The 18,246-nt window shown below is 41.5% G+C and overlaps 1 protein-coding gene across 13 annotated transcripts in view; it reads left to right on the plus strand.

Annotated features, from left to right (window-relative positions):
- The window catches only part of LOC308481769 (uncharacterized protein), a 145,789-nt gene that overhangs the window by 79,190 nt on the left and 48,353 nt on the right, over positions 1–18,246 (plus strand). For 5 of the 13 annotated variants that reach the window (XR_013988859.1, XR_013988860.1, XM_081014478.1 and 2 more), the window contains one exon: positions 2,247–2,998. The exons of 7 other annotated variants lie outside the window; for them this stretch is intronic. Coding sequence is in view for 3 of the 6 variants with exons in the window: in XM_081014478.1 (XP_080870604.1) it covers positions 2,247–2,452 (206 nt within the window). In the remaining 3 variants the exon portion in view is untranslated. Of the gene's footprint in view, positions 1–2,246; positions 2,999–14,321; positions 14,451–18,246 lie in introns of those variants that run through there. One more of the 13 variants, XR_013988858.1, reaches the window with a different exon arrangement.

Here is an 18,246-nt window from a genome sequence, read left to right on the forward strand (position 1 = left end):
ATATAACACAAAATTAATTCTGCATCCTTATGCCCACTTTCCAGGAAAGTAATCCAACTGAACTCTGTAGGACTTACGTGTTCAGACCCAGAGACCTCCCCCCTAAATAAATTCACATGTGACTCAAATTTTAGTTTTGGTTTTTGGCAAAATTTAGGCCACAACTTTATTGAATACAGATGGTGAGTGGTTGCATAGGCTCTGGTTCAACTAGCTCCCTGCACCCTTGCAGGCAGTGCTGACTCAGGGCACCAGCATAGGTCAGCCAAGGGTGAACACCTGGGAAGGTGAAAAGCCGGGAACAGACTATGTTCACCACCCAGATGCCCCCCTGGACTCAGGTACGGGCACAACCCCCTCTCAGGGGTTGACCAAATCAGATGAGTCTCTGGATTCCTTTAACAGAATACCCTTCACATAGGGATGGCAAGACTGCTCCCCCATCCCTATCACCTGAACCAGTGCCTATCCGCAACCTTACAAGTAGTGATGATTTGCTACGCGGCAGGCAAAACCCAAATGGCAACAGCCAATCAGCCAAGTGGGGAAATTCCTACGGTGCCCCTGTCCCAACCACAGACAACACACAACAGCATAGCAAGGTCAAACGCACAAAGCCCTAAAATTAGGCAGAGGTGGGTGGGTGTTCCAAATGCACAAGCTGAAAGTAGAAGCTCTGGGTCACGTGCATGGGTATAAATAGGTCCCTCAATCCGTTTGGACTGTACTCTATTGGTCATATTGAACCCAACATCGAGGGACCTACCAATCGAGTGTTGTGACAAACCAATCCAACTCACCCACAACACAGGAGGTCAGTCTCCAGGACTCACTGCAACACGTGCCCTCTTTTAGGGTGGACATAATTTCTGAGTAAACTTGCATAGGATTGTGCTGCATGTTAATGAAGCCACAAGCTGGGGTTGATGGCTACTAGATTAGATGCCTTTAAAAGGGGAATAGAGTCACAGAGGATGCATCTATTAATATTTGTACACCATAATGGCTGGATGGAAACTCCAGATCAAACACAGTTCACCACAGAAGGCCAGTTGGCAAGGGCAACAATAGGAGAGATGCTGCTTTCATGGCCTGTTTGTGGTGGTTGTTCTTTTGACTGGGCTCACTCTTAGAAATAGGATGCTGGACTAGATTGACCTTTCCTTGTTGTGGTCCAGCTTCTGTTCTTAGTTGAGGGCAGCCTTGATGAAAGCCTGGCTGCAAAGAAGTAATTAAAGCTAGCTATTTACTGTCCAGGTAGCAATCTTTCAGAGTGTGATTTTATTTCTTTAACTGCAAAAGTTTTGCTTCTTAACAGTGACCTTTTGCATTTTACCTAGAGTGTATCATTCGCTCTTTATGGAAGGCTGATATCTCTGATATTTTTAAGGCTATTATTATTATTTTCGAAAATGCCAAGGCCTTTAGCTTTAAAAGGCACCTGCTGTGCATCTCCAGTAATAATGTTTCACATATTTTCTACTTGAATGCTGGAAATTCATGTTATGAGCTACAGGAAAATGGGAAACTACCGAATTTCTGAGAGTGGTCGTCACTTGTCCTGTGATCATACCCGAGCTAGACTTCTGGAAGAACCCATGTACATTTGTCTCTCCCCTTGAGCAAAGGGTTTGATCACTGTTGCTGCTTGCACATGCTCTTATTGCTGATATGGCAGCCAGCCTTTACAGCGTAAGTAAATAAAAGAACCTTGTGATGAAACAGACATTGTGATGCCTCTACTAAGCAACATGTGTAGAACAGATTGCCTCAGACTCTCCTTCATTGGAGGTTTCTTAACAGAGGTTAGATGGTCATCTCTCAAGGATTCTTTAGCTGTGACTCCTGCATTGAAGGGGGATAGATTAGATGACCCTTGGGCTCCCTTCTAACCTTCCAATTCTATCATTCTATACATCTAGAAATGAACTCTGACTCAACTGACTCAACTCGCTACTCAAATCCCTTTAAATAGGATTTCGCAGCTCGTGATCCACTAAGCCAGATGCTGTGGCCATCTAAGTTCTGGACAAACTCCCCTCTCCATTTTGCTTTACCCATCAAGTAGCTAAACTCATGAGGACATTGAGCTGCCTGATAGGTTTTTACCACGCACTTGTGGCTAGATGTGTTCAGCTTGGCAGATCACAAGCTGTACAGGCTTATCATATAGAAAGATATATTGATGGCTCCTTAATCACCGGGGTTACAAACATTTTCTTTTTCTTTTCTTTTCTTTTCTGCAGCATTGATGGCTGCTAGGCCAACTGATAATAACATGACCGAGCTGCACAGAGTCCAGAATCTTATTTTAGAAACCATCCAACCATTTCAACCCACTTCTTTTAAATGGTCAGCGTGTCAGCAGAAACTGCACCCAAACCAGGAGAGCTGGTCCAGATACCAAAATTGCTTATCCTTTCCTAGAAGGGCTGGGGTATTTCCTAACTGAATTTCCCCCCATATCCTCCTTTGAACTTGTATTTACCAAATAATATTCAAGCCCGTGTTTGAATATTTTCTTAACAATTTGCAAAAAGGGAGAAGATTCTGTTGAAATCAATGGGTCTGGGCTCTACATATAAATGTGGGCAGGGAGACACTCATGAGCTAGGGCAATATTCCCTTTTGCCCCTCCTCTGCAACCCTATCTCCTATTCCCCTAGCTCCCATTCTGTCTGGGAAGACCCCAAACATCTCAGAGGATTTCAGGACTCAGGGGTGGGGAATGATAAGTCCTGTTTAGGCTGATTGGCTTGGAAGGCTGCTTGATTTGGTCTCTTTGGTCCTGGCATGGGCCACTTGCTGAACAGAAGGGTGTTTGCACCATTAAGGTCACATACACACGCAGCTTCCCTTTATGGGAATGTGGTATTTGCCTTCCATCATGCCAACCTGGGTGATGGAGTTGGTCTGGGGTGGCTTAGCCTATAGCAGCAGGCAAGAGATATTCTACCTGCCTGTGTATGTTATACATGCCCACACTTGATATGTGAAACTGGTGCAAGTTCTTCCTTGTTATATTTTAATAAATATAGTCTTTTACCAATTCTATCTTTTCTCCATTCTGGGCAATGGGCCTAGTAAATACATGGTTTTTGTTGAGGGAAAAAGTCATTGTACTCAGCAGCAAACAGGAGATGTGACCAAACTGTTCTCACAGGATCTTCTTACTAGGACACATTCTAAGGAATGTCAGGAGCTTTGACTGCAAGCTTTGTGTTGCACAGGGGTGGACAGAACTGCCTGCTTCCCATCTCTGCCCATCTCGCATGTGTTCATACGTCAATGCTGTCCCATTGCTGCATGAATCTGCAGTTGGTTTAAAGAACAGTATGAACATTTACATTTAAATATGTATTTCATCTCAAAATACATATTGAAATACATTTTTTTTATCTCAATGTATCTCATTTTGGTACTTTTTTGTTTTGAGAACTGTGTTACAAAATTTGGAGAAGTGCAAAACCTCGAGTATATTTGCATTCTGATTTGTATTTCAGTCCAGGAGGTGCAAATTGGATCAGTTCACTTAAAACTGCAGACCGAACAAAACTGCCCTCCATCCTTAGTTGCACCATGACTGAGAAAACACATTTTATTGCACCTTTGAAAATGGTTTTTCAGCATACCACAGATATTCAGTGCCCTGATACTACGATTTCAAAATTTTCAAGAACAGAAAATATTAACATATATTTTAGTCCTGGTATCAAAGAATAGCTATGACATTGTACTTTGAATTGCCATAAAGATGCTTTTTGATGGATGTCCGCCAGTATTATTAGATGCAAATCCAGACACATCTAATAAACCAAATATAGGTACTATGTCTATTAAAAAAGTTACAGACGGAGAAAAAAGTCAAGTATGGCTTTAGTTCTTCATGTAATGCAGATTTCCTTTCTGTGTGCTAAAAGGCTTATCCCAAACTGGCTGTGCAATTGTCGTCTGCAATTACCTTAGTGAACAGTCTAGAATAGATAGTGACATTGCTAGTAGGAGTACAATGCACCACAAAAAACTTAAGTCTCTCCCCGTTGTTCTAATTCATTTCTGCCCAGTTATTGTTTGTGCATTACAATAAAATGTAAATCACTTAATGCAATTAAAGCTATATCCCACATCAGCGATCATGATGAAAAACGAAAGCGAACAGTCTATGAGTTAGTATAATCCATGTGTTGTTTTGAGGATTCATGGACATCTAGGATTATCATGAATACCCCTGAGGTCTCAGAGTGTTAATTTCCACATTTATCTCTGGTTTAGCTCACAAATATGCCCTGTTGGGAGGAGGCAGAGAGTTATTTGCATCTTAATGTACCAATCATATTTATTTCAGAGTATGGAAGTAAGGAAATATATTGCACTTGTGCAGCATGGCTGGCTTCATATATTCATCCCCCGATAATATCCAGGTTAGATTCTGTAGTCTATACAGAAATTTCAACTGCTTCTGAATACAGCTGCTAGGCTTCTGGCTGGTACAAATGGGGTGGGGAAATGAATATCTCATAAATCAGGGTTGCTGTCACTATAACATGATTGGAGCATTATCAGTGCATGCTAGGTCACATCACACCAACACTGTGGGCATTATCAGGACATGGCCAGAACATGAGCAAAAGCTGTTCCTTCACATCACACTAACTTAATGTTTCTGTACATGGTCTTCACTCTGAGATGTGCACATATATTGGAATTGTTTAGCCTCCAATGTGTCTCTTTGGGAACTCTTCCTGAGAATGTGATATCTTATCACACAACTTATAACTGAAGATCATTTGGAATATCCTGCTTTCAGAACCCTAGAGAACAACACAGCCAGTCAGCAAAGGCAACACAGAGCAAGTTGGAGAATGCCGCTGAGCTCGTTTCCTGTTTGCAAGCTTCCCATAGACATCTTGTTGGCCACTGTGAGAAGTCCACTTACCTTATTTGGTAGGCAGCGTTGAAGCCGGGCCCCAGGCCCTGCATGACCCGACTGAGGGTCAGAGAACGGTGCCCTCCCCGCCATCGCTTCCCTACGGCATCAGCGCTGGGTGGGGCCCTGCTCAAGGGGCGGGCCTTGCTGACCAATCAGTGCCGACAGAATTTAAACTCCGGCACGGCGGGGAAGCCGTGGGTTCAACTGGTGGTCAGGCATTGGGTAAGCCTTTATTTGGATGGAGGGGAGGTTGTAGCCTCCACCTGCACCTCCTCATTAAGGCTATCCTATTAAAGGGATCTGGGGGTTTGGATTCTGTCTCGTGCCCAGACATGGGCCAGGGCCATACCCTACCTCAACGGGCACCCCTCAGGGTGCCCCTATTTGATGTAATTCATAGGTCTCCCCCTACTGGTGGTTTACTCTTAGTTGGACTCACTGCAGATGGACGGGAGTCAAGATGCCTAAGTCAAACTGTTCACATCTGTAACCAATAAAGTTGTGGCCTATTTGAACCCATAAACCAAAATCCGCTTGTTCATGTGCTTTATTTGTCCACTAGAGGACCACAGGTCATGGAGCCTTGGCACACAACATGGTCTAGATAGGCCTTTGGTCTACATTTCAATTTATTTTTATGTAGGTAAGCAGCCTGTGTGTGTGTGTGTGTGTGTGTGTGTGTGTGTGAGAGGACCTGTGTTAGTCCTCTGATTGCAAATTGTTTTACATGATTTTAAGCTTGGATTCAATATTGTTGTAGCTTGCCATGGAACCTTATGGTGATAGGCAGGTAAGAAATCAAAGCAGGTCATTGGGCTGCTGCAGCTGTCTGCTTTAAACTAAAGTTGAAGAAAGGGGGAAGTGAGCTCAAGCTGGTATAAGCGCCTGGATCTTTTTAAAAAACAACAGCAAGCTGACACTGATGTGCCACCACTATTGGGGACTTGAGCCGCTCGAGGCCTTTCTTTTGCAGTGTGGAGCAGAAGTGTAAAAAAACCTGACAAAAGCAAGAAGAAAAACTGCATTAATGTTTACACCTCCTGCATTCCCATGAATTGCTCGGTTCGAAAGAATAACTCTTAAGGTGCTTGAAAATTATTATCATTACCATCATTATTTAGATTATGCTGTCAAGGTACATGGTGCTTTAGAGGATATAAAACTACAAAAAGGCAGGTCTTTGCCCTTTAATTCAGCTGCATTTAGGTTTGATTTCAATGAGGGAAGAGGATGGGGGAAATAAAACCTAAGGCTTCATAGAAAAGTCATAGGGGTTGAAGACAGATGAAGACAGGTTTTTCTTGATGCATTAAATCTGGACTAAAATAAATAGTGTACTTTGTGAACTGTTGCTTTATTTCATGACTCTAGAAGTGTAAAGAATGAAAAAAACCTGAATGTTGCCCATTTCATTCCCTTTTCATTAATTAACTCCAAAATGTACAACAAACGGAGGCTATTGTGGTTTCCCCACTTATATCTGTTCATTATTGGGACGCGGGTGGCGTTGCGGTCTAAACCACTGAGCCTCTTGGGCTTGCTGATCAGAATGTCAGCAATTTGAATCCCCGCAATGGGGTGAGCTCCCGTTGCTCTGTCCCAGCTTCTGCCAACCTAGCAGTTCGAAAGCACACCAATGCAAGTAGATAAATAGGTACCGCTGCGGAGGGAAGGTGAGCGGCATTTCCATGCGCTCTGGCACTCGTCACGGTCCTCCGTGGTCATGCTGGCCACATGACCCAGAAAATTGTCTGTGGACAAACGGCGGCTCCCTCGGCCTGAAAGCGAGATGAGTGCCCCAACTCCATAGTCACCTTTGACTGGACTTAACCGCCCAGGGGTCCTTTACTTTACTTTTTACTTTACGTTTACTATTTGTTTATTACTCTTTTAGGAGTGGGAGGCCTTGCTTTTCTGCAGTGGCAGTAATGGTGGCTGTCCTACAGTGAGCACTGACCTCAGAGGCAAAGCAAGGCAAGACTGTACTATGCAGGGCTAATGCTGAAAGCTATAAGAGGAGAGACCTCTGACACACAGTCAACCTCAGATTGGAGCAGCAGTTATGTCCCGATTACAAGCTTCACCTTCACAGAAAGGGTCCCACCCTCCCCCAGCAGCCTTTTACTCTGACAAAGTGGGGAAAATTTTGGCTCCACTGAGGCTCCATAAATGCTGTCCTGGGCTGAAGAAGAAGAAGCCATCATCATGGGGCGCAGGCAGTATGGCTGATTTATCTGCTTGTGGATCTGAGCTGGCTGCTCTTAGCGGGGCAGCAAAGGATTCTCTTGTGATGTAGATGCTGGAAACTCTCTCCATCTATGCACAGGTTGTAAATATGTTCAAACAAACCATATTTCATAAATTTTCCAGAAAGAAACATAATCATGGGACCCTCTGGAGTCTTGCTACCACTCAGCATAGATTGGGGGTGGTTTGTAACAATATGAAGGCGATGCCAACTGATAATGCCATAAATAAAGAATAAAAGCATGAGAATCAATACAGATATTTTTTTAAAGCAAAGTTAGAATTAAGATGCTACAAGTGGGGCTATTCCAAGCATCTGGTCACACTTCAGGATACAGGTATTGGCTGTTAGATAGTCTCAGGTTGCCTGCTATCATCCCAATGTAATGCAACCATTAATTGCAGGATACTGCCACATCTACTCTCTCTCTTTAAAAACAAAATATCTGCATTTGGGAAGCTTTTACAAAACATAATAATCCTTTTTTATATGCCAGTGTGCCTTCTTTGTTTTTTAAAATGCTGATGCCAGTCACTGTGATTTCAGATAAATGCAGAAGTTAAGACCCTACAGAGAACACTAGAAATAAGAAAGAGAAAGAATTAGATGAGCCAAAATAGGTTTTCATTGTTTGCTTGTTTTCATTTTGTGTTGCTACAGTGTTGGACTACTCCTCAAGAAAAATAATAATAAAATGCATTCCAAATCAAATGCACATCAACATCCCTTAAAAATATAGTGATCATGGGTGAAAAAATCCAATGTGAGAATAAAAATCTATTTCACAGAAGTAAAAGGCAGCATCAAGGCAGCTGTTTGTCTTGGCTTATCCATCAGATAAATGAATGCAAAATTCTATTAGTCTACACTTGTACAGTGGTACCTCTTGTTACGAACTGAATTCATTCCGGAGGTCCATTCTTAACCTGAGACTGTTCTTAACCAGAGGCGTGCTTTCGCTAATGGAGCTTCTTGCTGCCACTGTGCCGCCAGTACACAATTTCTGTTCTCATCCTGGGGCAAAGTTTTCAACTCAAGGGAACTCTTCCAGGTTAGCGGAGTTTGTAACCTGAAGCGTTTGTAACATGAGGCGTTTGTAACTCAAGGTACCACTGTAATGTTTTATTTTACTCACACTTCCCCCACCTCTCCAGCCCCACCTTTGGGCTACTGATACTCCCCAGCAATGAAAAATAATATTGGAAGAAAGATTTCATCACCTTTCTACCTTCTGGGGATAGGTTGGCAGATAAAAGAGGTTTTGAGAGTCCCTGGTACCTGCTTTCCTCTGTTTTCATGGCCTGAAGTCTTTATCAGTTAATTGGAGTCATTCTACTAAAATGCACTCTTACTAGACAACATCTCATTATTTTGCGCAATTAGTTTGCAAAACCTGAAAAATGGTGTCCTATCTTTGAGGGAAATTGTTTTCTTGATAGCTCATTTGGCCCTCATCAGCTGAAAATGGCTGAGTTTCAGGACAGGCTTCTGAAAGAAGACTGATAATGGCTGGGTAACACCTTGCCCCAAAAGAGGTGGTGTGTCTGAGTTCTCAAAGACAAGGCTGTCAAAGATGACAGTGCACAGTATCTACTTAGAGCTGCCTACCAGTGGTGAGTGGTCATGATGGCTATATACTACCTGTAGGAACAGAGGTCACGTGTCCACATGCTTCTGAATATCAGTCACTAAGAAACAACAAAGGGAGAAAGGTATTGCCCTCATGTCCTGCTTGTGGGCTTTCCATAGGCATCTGGATGGCCACTCCAGGAAGCAGCAGGCTGGACTAGACAAACCTTTTGTGTGGTCCAACAAAACTCTCATTTTGTTCTTGGGTTCTTATATACTGCCTGAATTTGTTGCTTTCAGCTGGGTAGCTCCCTGCTTCCAGGGAGGCTGTAGGTCCACGTTAGAGTATCTGTTAAGTTGTTGTTGTTTAGTGGTGTCCGACTCTTTGTGACCCCATGGACCAGAGCACGCCAGGCAGTCCTGTCTTCCACCGCCTCCCGCAGTTTGGTCAAACTCATGTTAATAGCTTCGAGAACACTGTCCAACCATCTCGTCCTCTGTCGTCCCCTTCTCCTTGTGCCCTCAATCTTTCCCAACATCGGGGTCTTTTCCAGGGAGTCTTCTCTTTTCATGAGATGACCAAAGTATTGGAGCCTCAGCTTCAGGATCTGTCCTTCCAGTGAGCACTCAGGGCTGATTTCCTTAAGAATGGATAGGTTTGATCTTCTTGCAGTCCATGGGACTCTCAAGCGTCTCCTCTAGCACCTGTTAAGTATACTTATTTAATTGACACGGAAATGAAGAATACCTATGTGTATTGCTGAAAGGGTTTAACTGGGAGATTCCATCAATGCTAAATAACAGCAGGAAGTGGTCTCTGAGCTCCTTGATGGGCTGATAATTAACTATTGTTGTTTTTCTGCTAGCTAACATGTGAGTGTTTAGCCTTAGATCAGGTGACAATGGTAAAGGTAAAGGGACCCCGACCATTAGGTCCTGTCGCGGATGACTCTGGGGTTGCGGCACGCATCTCACTTTATTGGTCGAGGGAGCCGGCGTACAGCTTCTGGGTCATGTGGCCAGCATGACTAAGCCGCTTCTGGCGAACCAGAGCAGCGCACGGAAACGCCGTTTACCTTCCCGCCGGAGCAGTACATATTTATCTACTTGCACTTCGATGTGCTTTCGAACTGCTAGGTTGGCAGGAGTAGGGACCGAGCAACAGGAGCTCACCCCGTTGTGGGGATTTGAACCACCGACCTTCTGATTGGCAAGCCCTAGGCTCTGTGGTTTAACCCACAGCACCACCCATGTCCTTGGCTGCAAATCTCCATTTTGAAAGGGAGTTGCCTTTGGTCTTCCAGTTACAGGCTCAGTGAAAGTAAGGCTGTGTAAATGGCTCTCCAGGAAAACAGCTCCAGGCTATAATGGAGGCTGGAATGGGTGTGCATGTGTGTGCCAGACTGAGGACTGAAAGCTAAAGGTCAAGGCAGCCAAAGAAATGAAAGATGCATCAACTGTGGGGACGGCTGCTCTTTTCATGTAAATTATTATTCTGTCAACTCTAAGTTTTATTTTTATTTTAAAAAAGGACAGAGTAAAGCAAAGACATTTTCAGCTATTTAACCAAGTAAATATTTAGTTTTTAAAAGAGAGTGTATACTTAAAAAATAATAATGTATATTTGTTAGACACGGTACAAATTTACTTAACTTTGTTTATTTAATACGTAACCAAATTGAAAATAGCCCATATTCAATATAAGCTGTTGTTTTGAATCCAGATAAGCAGCTTTGAATTTTCCTAATTTGTTTACACTTGACGCCTTGCTGGACTGACATGATATTACATTACTCAGCTCAGAGCAATCTCCACACCTCCCTGGTATTAATGAGCCAGAGAACATTAATATATAGCTTGGGAAAAAGTCACATTGCTTTGCCATCATGCTATTTACTAAGAGGCTTTTTAACTATTAATGCTCTAGCATTTTGTTCTGTCCTCCAGTGCCCATCGTAAACCTTAAAAAAGAGTCAAAAACTGTTCTTCCCACTCTTGAATGGAAAGTGGCTAATTTTAGCTAAAAGGCTGCCAGCCTGCGGAGTCAGAGAATCCAAGGCAAACACTGATTTGCATTGCGAGGTAGAACTGTTTATGCTCTTGCTATTTACACAGGCAGACAACACGCACACACACAAATGAGGAAACCGCATGGTCACAGCAGGAGTCAAATAAAACCTGCTGACTTAAACATACGGAGCAGACAGGGCCTAAATATATACAGGCTGCTGCTCCCCTTGGATTGTAGTAGCTTCAACAAGACATAAATATTTGAAGAAGCAAAAGGTGAGATTTCTTCTTAGCAAACATCCCTATCCTGTGAGCAGAGGCAGATTTAAGAGAGCACAACCCATTTAGTTGCACTGGGTGCAGAACCTTTGGGGAGCTGCAGGGGGCGCCTCAACTATGCTGTAAAATGGAAGGTGAGAGTTGGGGTGCAAAATTTTGGTGTTGCACAGGGCACCGCGGAAATTTGAGACCCCAAGGTCCACTGCTGTGGTGAGCCCTCCAGAATATCTGCTTCCTTTCCAATTGATTTGATGTCTGTTTTCACATCTCCCAACATCTTTGGGTCACCCAAAGGTGTCTTGGATGGGCAGAAAAAAGCACTCTGGCTTATGGGAGGTGGGGGCCACTGCAAATTCTAAATATTCTCCCTTTCCTGCTGCAGCTCTTACACACCATCCACCCCATGCTGTTCTATATTTACTGATAATTTAAGAGCTTTGCATGCAGGGTAAAACCTTCCTAAAGCAGCTAACAATAATAGTTGAAACATCATCAAATAAACAGTCTCTCTCTCGCTCTCACACACACACACACCTGAGAGCAGATTTTCAAGGGGCTCATGGGGAGTTGAAGTGAAGAGGTTTGGACGGGAAATATCCCGATTGCATGAGTAGAATTTGGCTTAGAAACTTCACTATGCCAACCGATTAAGCTAAGTGGGTCCTTCTTTCATGAATGCATATGTAGTAGAGTAGATATGAGAGATATCGTGACTGCTACGTACCTTAAGTTTCACACTCTAAACCTGTCCCACCTCTCTGCTAGCTCAAATACCTTTACTAAATCTGTGACAGCTCACAGTGAGACATTGCAAAATATCAGTGGCTGTCCTGATAACTGCAAGGCTTGAATGAGAGATCTCTTGATCTACAGCTGGAACCTAGCCAAGAGAGCTACTGGGGACTTAAGAGTGTTTTGGCCTCAAAGGAAAGAATTAAGGAATAGGAGTATACAACTTTAGCTCCTACTTTTCTGCAGGCAGTCTGGCCCCTGCACTGGCCTCTGGTCAGCAGAGCAATGCATTCTGCTTGCTATATTTCAGGCACCAGCTACTCTTTTCATTTTTTTTTATTCCAACAATCCTGGGTTAGGGAACACACCCTCTTAGTCTGTATTTGACAATGGCTGCCTACCATCTCACAGAACTCAGCTTATGATATCTTTCCTTTGACTTACATTTGATGTGTGCTTCCTAAACCTCATACCAAGAAGCAGCAATTTTTTCCTTAGTCTTTTCAGGCTGGTTAAGAGATTGCACAAGTTCTACGCACTACAATTTTGAGGGTAAAACTGTTTTGCACAATTTGCCAACAGCTTCATTGCAAGAACATGCTCCATAAAAGTGTACATCTTGATGCAAATGTATGTGTACATACACAAAAACATTCCACACAGACCTAAATAATAAATATATTGTAATTCAAATGGAGCTAACAGTGACAAAGCATACCCTAGTTGTAAAAAAACAGGCAAGTTCAGACAGAGGACTAGACGTGCAGAGTCACTGCATTATTAAGTGCTAGATGATAGAAGATGCTCTGTTGCACTCTTTGGCAGTTTTTTGCAGTGTAATAGGTGCTAATTACGAGGCTAACAGGGTGTTTATCATATTCTATCCAAAGACTGCTCCCACTTGAATAGGTGACTTTTCATGAGTTGGAGCTTTTTTAAAGCAGATGTTCAGGATGTTTTTAATATAGAGTTTTATCTGGAGGAATTTAACAGTCCTGACTGTAATAAATAAATATATTGAAAGAATTCCCAGTGCCTCCAGCGGAGCCAGAATTTTATCTAATATAAATGAAGAAGGATTAACATCTCTCGCCTGTTCTCATGGTTGATTGAACAATGCAGAGTCATTCATCTTTGTATACCCTTTTTTCCCAAAGTAGAATTATCTCCAGGTATTTACCTTGACTTCTACTTTTTCTCATGGCAAGACACCTTTATGAATACCAGGCCTGCTTCAATTGAGCTATGAGAGAGCCACAAGAGGTATTTGCTCAAGAAAGGCACTCTGAAGATGTTGCCACACGGCACAAAATATAAATCTTGATTTATTGTGTTGAGCTCTTCTGCCAGTCAGGCTGCTTACTTGACCACCGTGATTGTTTCAGTTTATCAGTGAATACATGGCATCAGCCAAATTTTTGGCCTTGGATGTGTAGACCTCAAAATCTGCTGTGCAAAGGTGTCCTTAAAACAGTTATTGCCCCTATAGTGTGCCTTTCCTTGGTTATATTTCCACATTAATTTCTGTAAAAGTAAAAAGACTTCCCTTATAAAAAACACAACAACAACAATGTAGTATAATGGGGTTTTGAAGAAGGGCAGCATCCACGAAGGCTGCAGAATTCAGAACACTGATCATATGATTTGTGGAATGAAAGAAAGTATAGCTGTAAAGTCTTCGGCTCCCTCAAAAGTAAGGTGAGTGCAAAAACAACAAAACCCACACCATAGCAAGAAGAATTCCACAAAAAAAGCTCTCCCTTTTGATAATTTTCAAATGCAATTTGTTTTCTCATTAATTAACATAACATGGTCAAATACATACAGAAGAAATTTTCAACACAGCTCTAGTACAAATATCAAAAGCTATGAATGTGTTCTAACCTTTGGATTCCCATTAGTTGTTTGTCCCATTTGTCCTGACCCAGTTGGCATCTGTCTGTCTTGGGAAACAAATCCTAAATGGCAGTACATATGAATTCAACAACATATTGAATTCAACAACATGCAAAACATTCTTTCCCTTCTCTCCACAATCTTACTGCTTTTAATCTTTCATCTGGAGAGTCAAAAAGACTGACTAGAACATATACAATGAAGAAGAGGAGCAGAGACTAAGCACTTTACAGTACTTTTTGAAAATCTTATTTTTAAGGAATCTGCCAAGTCTGCTTTTTTGGTATCTGCTTGGAGAGTGGGGGGGTATGTGTTCAGTCTCCATGAATCATAGTCTGCTAAGGTATTGATTTCTATTTATGAAATGTCTAGCAACAGCTGCAGCAATATCACCTCCCCTAAATGTAGATTTATGTTCAGTAGTTCCTCATTCCAAAGGTATGTTGGTGTCTCCCACATGTGACAAAACCTGGGCCATTTGAGCATATCAAATGTTATCATGCACCAACAGAGATTGCCCATCAGTTAATGGATGATTAAAGCAGACACTTTTAATTGTATTTTTACAGTGGGAGCTTTTAAAGGGCACGCTTGGGAGTTAAGTATGAAGTGCTCATTTATGCGGAATTGTTCTTTGTGCTTTTACCCTTCCCAAAGCTCTCGGTCACAGGACAGATATGGAAAATCCCAGCATCTCAAGCACATCACATTTCTTCTGATTACATAAACCAAGAGAATCGATAATTTATGAAAATCCTTCTTTGCCTCCACAGAAACCACTATCAATTCCCTAAGTAAATCAGATTGTCTACTTTTCTGTCGTCGCAGAGTCTGATGGGGTGGGGTTCTTTATGTTTTTCTGTTGAAAAAGAAGTGGTATACATTTATTGGAAAAGGGCCTTCTTGGTGAACAATACTTGACATTATAAGAAAGCTAAAGCATGCATCTTGCAAATAATTAGGGACATGGATTTTTAAGAGTAGAAGGCCTATTCTGCAGGATCGTGTTCACTGATATACACTTTGGATAATTGGAAATGTTATCAGATGAGCAAGTATTTAAAGTATCTTATATTTTCCATACTTCAAAGAGGTTTGATGTTGGTGCTCCATAATTCTCTAATCTCTTCCAGCAATATTAATGGAGGGTCAATTTAACCAGGTTCTTTTGGAATCAAGAGTGTGACTTGTGAAGAAGGCTACCAGCAACGGGGAAGGAGGAGCACTCCATTAAACTCAGATTCCAGAGCAGACTCACTTGATTGAATTTGGGTGACTCATGAATATTTTCATGGGGTTAAGAAGGACCCACTTTTAAAGCATGTACCCGGGTGTGATGTTAGAATTTTTTTATGGTGGGGGGAGAATGAGTGTATTACTAGAAGGGTCGCCTTTAAAAAATGATAATCAAGATTAAGAACTCAGATGATCTTAGAATGAATTTTGGATAAATGTGAAGTTGTATATGTCTTGTTTGCATTATTTTCCAGCTCCGCTTTCTGTTCTACCTCCACTTTCAGAGGCATTGTGCCTCTGAATTCTAGTTGCTAGAATCTGAAGGTGAGCAGAGTGTTGTTGCCGTTATGTCCAGCTTGCAGGCTTTGCACAGACATATGGTTGGCCACTGTGAGAACAGGTTGGTGCACATGATGGGCCTAATCCAGAAGGTGCATCTGGCAGTTCCCTCACTGCGAGAAGCCAAGTTACAGGGAACCAGGCAGAGGGCCTTCTCGGTAGTGGCGCCCGCCCTGTGGAACGCCCTCCCACCAGATGTCAAACTTTTAGAAGACATCTGAAGGCAGCCCTGTTTAGGGAAGCTTTTAATGTTTTACAGACTATTGTTTTTTAATATTTTGTTGGAAGCCACCCAGAGTGGCTGGGGAAACCCAGCCAGATGGGTGGGGTATAAATAAATTATTATTATTATTATTATTATTATTATTACGCTTGATTATGCACGTAACACTGTATTCTACAATGGGTCCATGACAGCATTAAAATTTTTCTGATGTTAGACAAAAAACAATATAACAAATAACATGGGGGCTGAGGATGTCAAATCCATATACATAAATAAAGGCCTTGCAAAATCTGCCTTTTCTGTTTCTGTTGAAAGACTTGCAACCTTCACATATTTGTCTAATTTCCTTTCAAAGCAATCTAACTTCAAGTGGTCATCACCCCACCTCTTCTGGCTGGGAATTTCATAAATTGATTATGTATTGTGTGAAGAAGTACTTTCTTTTCTTTTCCCTGAATTGACTGCCCACCAGTTTCATTGGCTGACCTGGGGTTCTATTATTACTGGAAAGAGAGAAAAGTATTACCGATAATATTTGGAGAGAAAAACAATTTGAGAATAATTCAGTTTGAGCTCTGTGGGCATATATCTTAGAATATATGCCCTGACTGGTGGTGTAATTGCCACATTTAAAATTGTGCTGGCTCTAAAAATAATTGGTTTTCCAAAAAGAGTAATAGGAGAAAACATTTTAAACATAAAGTCATTTTTATTCAGAAACCTTTTTATTAATTGAGCCAAGAACGGAGGAGTAAAGATATCAAATTACTTATTTAAAATGATGGATCGTCCTTGTAATATATTGAGGTATGAAGAATAAACTAGTTGATCACTTGCTGGGAATCTGAGTACCATACATATTTTTAAAGCTGTTGAACTCCTAAGAAGATGGAGAAATTTGCTTAGGTTGCAGTTTTTGAAAAGCTGAACAATCAACCAGCATCAACTTGAATCAAATACTATAGGACTTCTCAGATGCTAGTCTAATGGTATTTCCTTCTGTGTAATATAGAGTGAAATATCATCTCCTGTTACCTGTCTCTGTATTAAAGGAATCCACTTGCTTAAGATGTAATGATGGCCATCAACTTGGATGGTTTCAAAAAAGGATTAGACAGAGTAATGGCAGATAAGGTTATAAATGGCTACTAACCACAAAGACTATCTCCACTGTCAAAGGTAGTATGCCAGATTCTGGGGATCACAAGTGAGGAGAGCAATGTTGCATTTTGGTCTTGCTTTCAGGCTTCTCATGGGCATCTGCTGGACTAAATGGACCAGTGGCCTGATCCAACAGTGCTTTTCTATATTCTTGGAGAGCAATCAGTTTAATTGGAGGCGTGAATATAACAGGGCATCCTAAATGCTGATCCATAAGGAAGTATGTGTCTTAATAAGTTAGGGCATGATCCATACCCATGCAGGTACAGATGTGTATAACAACACAAACCGTTATATTCAATAGAAGGTCCTTCTACACACCTTCCATTCATGCAGACAGTCACTTCTGCAGGCCCACAAATGCAACTTTAAATGGCTAGCCAGATAAAAGGAATGAGGACTCTATTCAGAGCCCTTCTGTCCAACAAGGTGCACCCATGAAGGGGTGAATTACACCCTGACTTCTTAAAAGGGCAGCAAACTGTTAAACGGCCATATGAAACACAGCCCAGCCAAATGGCAAAATGTAATGACATCAAGGAGCACATTGAATAAGAATAATGCACTCATGAGTATCCAATCACATTGTTTTCATTATTTTACTTACCAAATATGGGATTGCAAGCATGTTTCTAACATTTTCCTATATGACAACTTCACTTTTTCGAGTGGATGTGACAAACAAAATTTCAAGATTGTGCCATTTAACTGTTCTTTGCTGTCTCCAGAAGTCTCTCCTGCTCTCATTCGGAAGCACTGTAGCACATGCTTCATATGAATCATGTCCCAGGTTCAATCCCTGGAATCTCCTGATAGGACTGGGAGAAAAACCTGCCTGAAACCCTGGAGAGCTGCTGGCAGTGAGGCTGGATCTACACTGATTGTAAAAACACTTTTAAAAGTAATGTAATTCAATGTAATTTTACACTGGCAATTTTACATTGCTCTATAGCACCCTCTGTTGTCACATGCTTATAACGTGTTTATAATGTTTTAAATTGACCAGTATAGATTAGTCCTGTGTAAAGAATATTGAGATAGATGGACCAACCATCTGACTTGGTATAATGAGCTTCCTACGTTCATCAAACACTAAACAGATGTCTATCTGAACTTTGGACATTTTACACACAGAGAGAGATGGACAGATTCCATCCACAATATATTTCCTACATATCATGAACAGACCTCCCAAAATATGAGCAATCAATAAAACTTATGATTGGGAGGCACCTCTAGGATGCAGTAAGGAACAATATTTTCCCTATGATCTTATGATGACATCACATGGAAGTGCTGGTTATTTCTCACTAAGAAACCTCAAACATTCTTATATTTGAGAGTGGGTACATGCAGCATTTCAAACAACATCCCTCGTCATTTTATTCTTGAAGAAGCTTATCTATTTATCCATGGGTTTAGTTATAATTGCCTTCCTTTTAGAAGGATACAGTAGGATACACTTTTTCTCTGAACTAATATTATTAGATATTCTGTTACTGAATCTCGTTTTTACAAAGAACTTTGTACTAATTTAATGTAAAATGCTACCAAATAATTGGAAGGGGAATGGATACGTTTATATCAGCTGAACTATTTTATATTCATTATTTTCAATAG

Source organism: Podarcis pityusensis (genome assembly GCF_964106645.2).
Source record: "Podarcis pityusensis genome assembly, chromosome: 7".
In the NCBI taxonomy this organism is placed as follows: Eukaryota; Metazoa; Chordata; class Lepidosauria; order Squamata; family Lacertidae; genus Podarcis; species Podarcis pityusensis.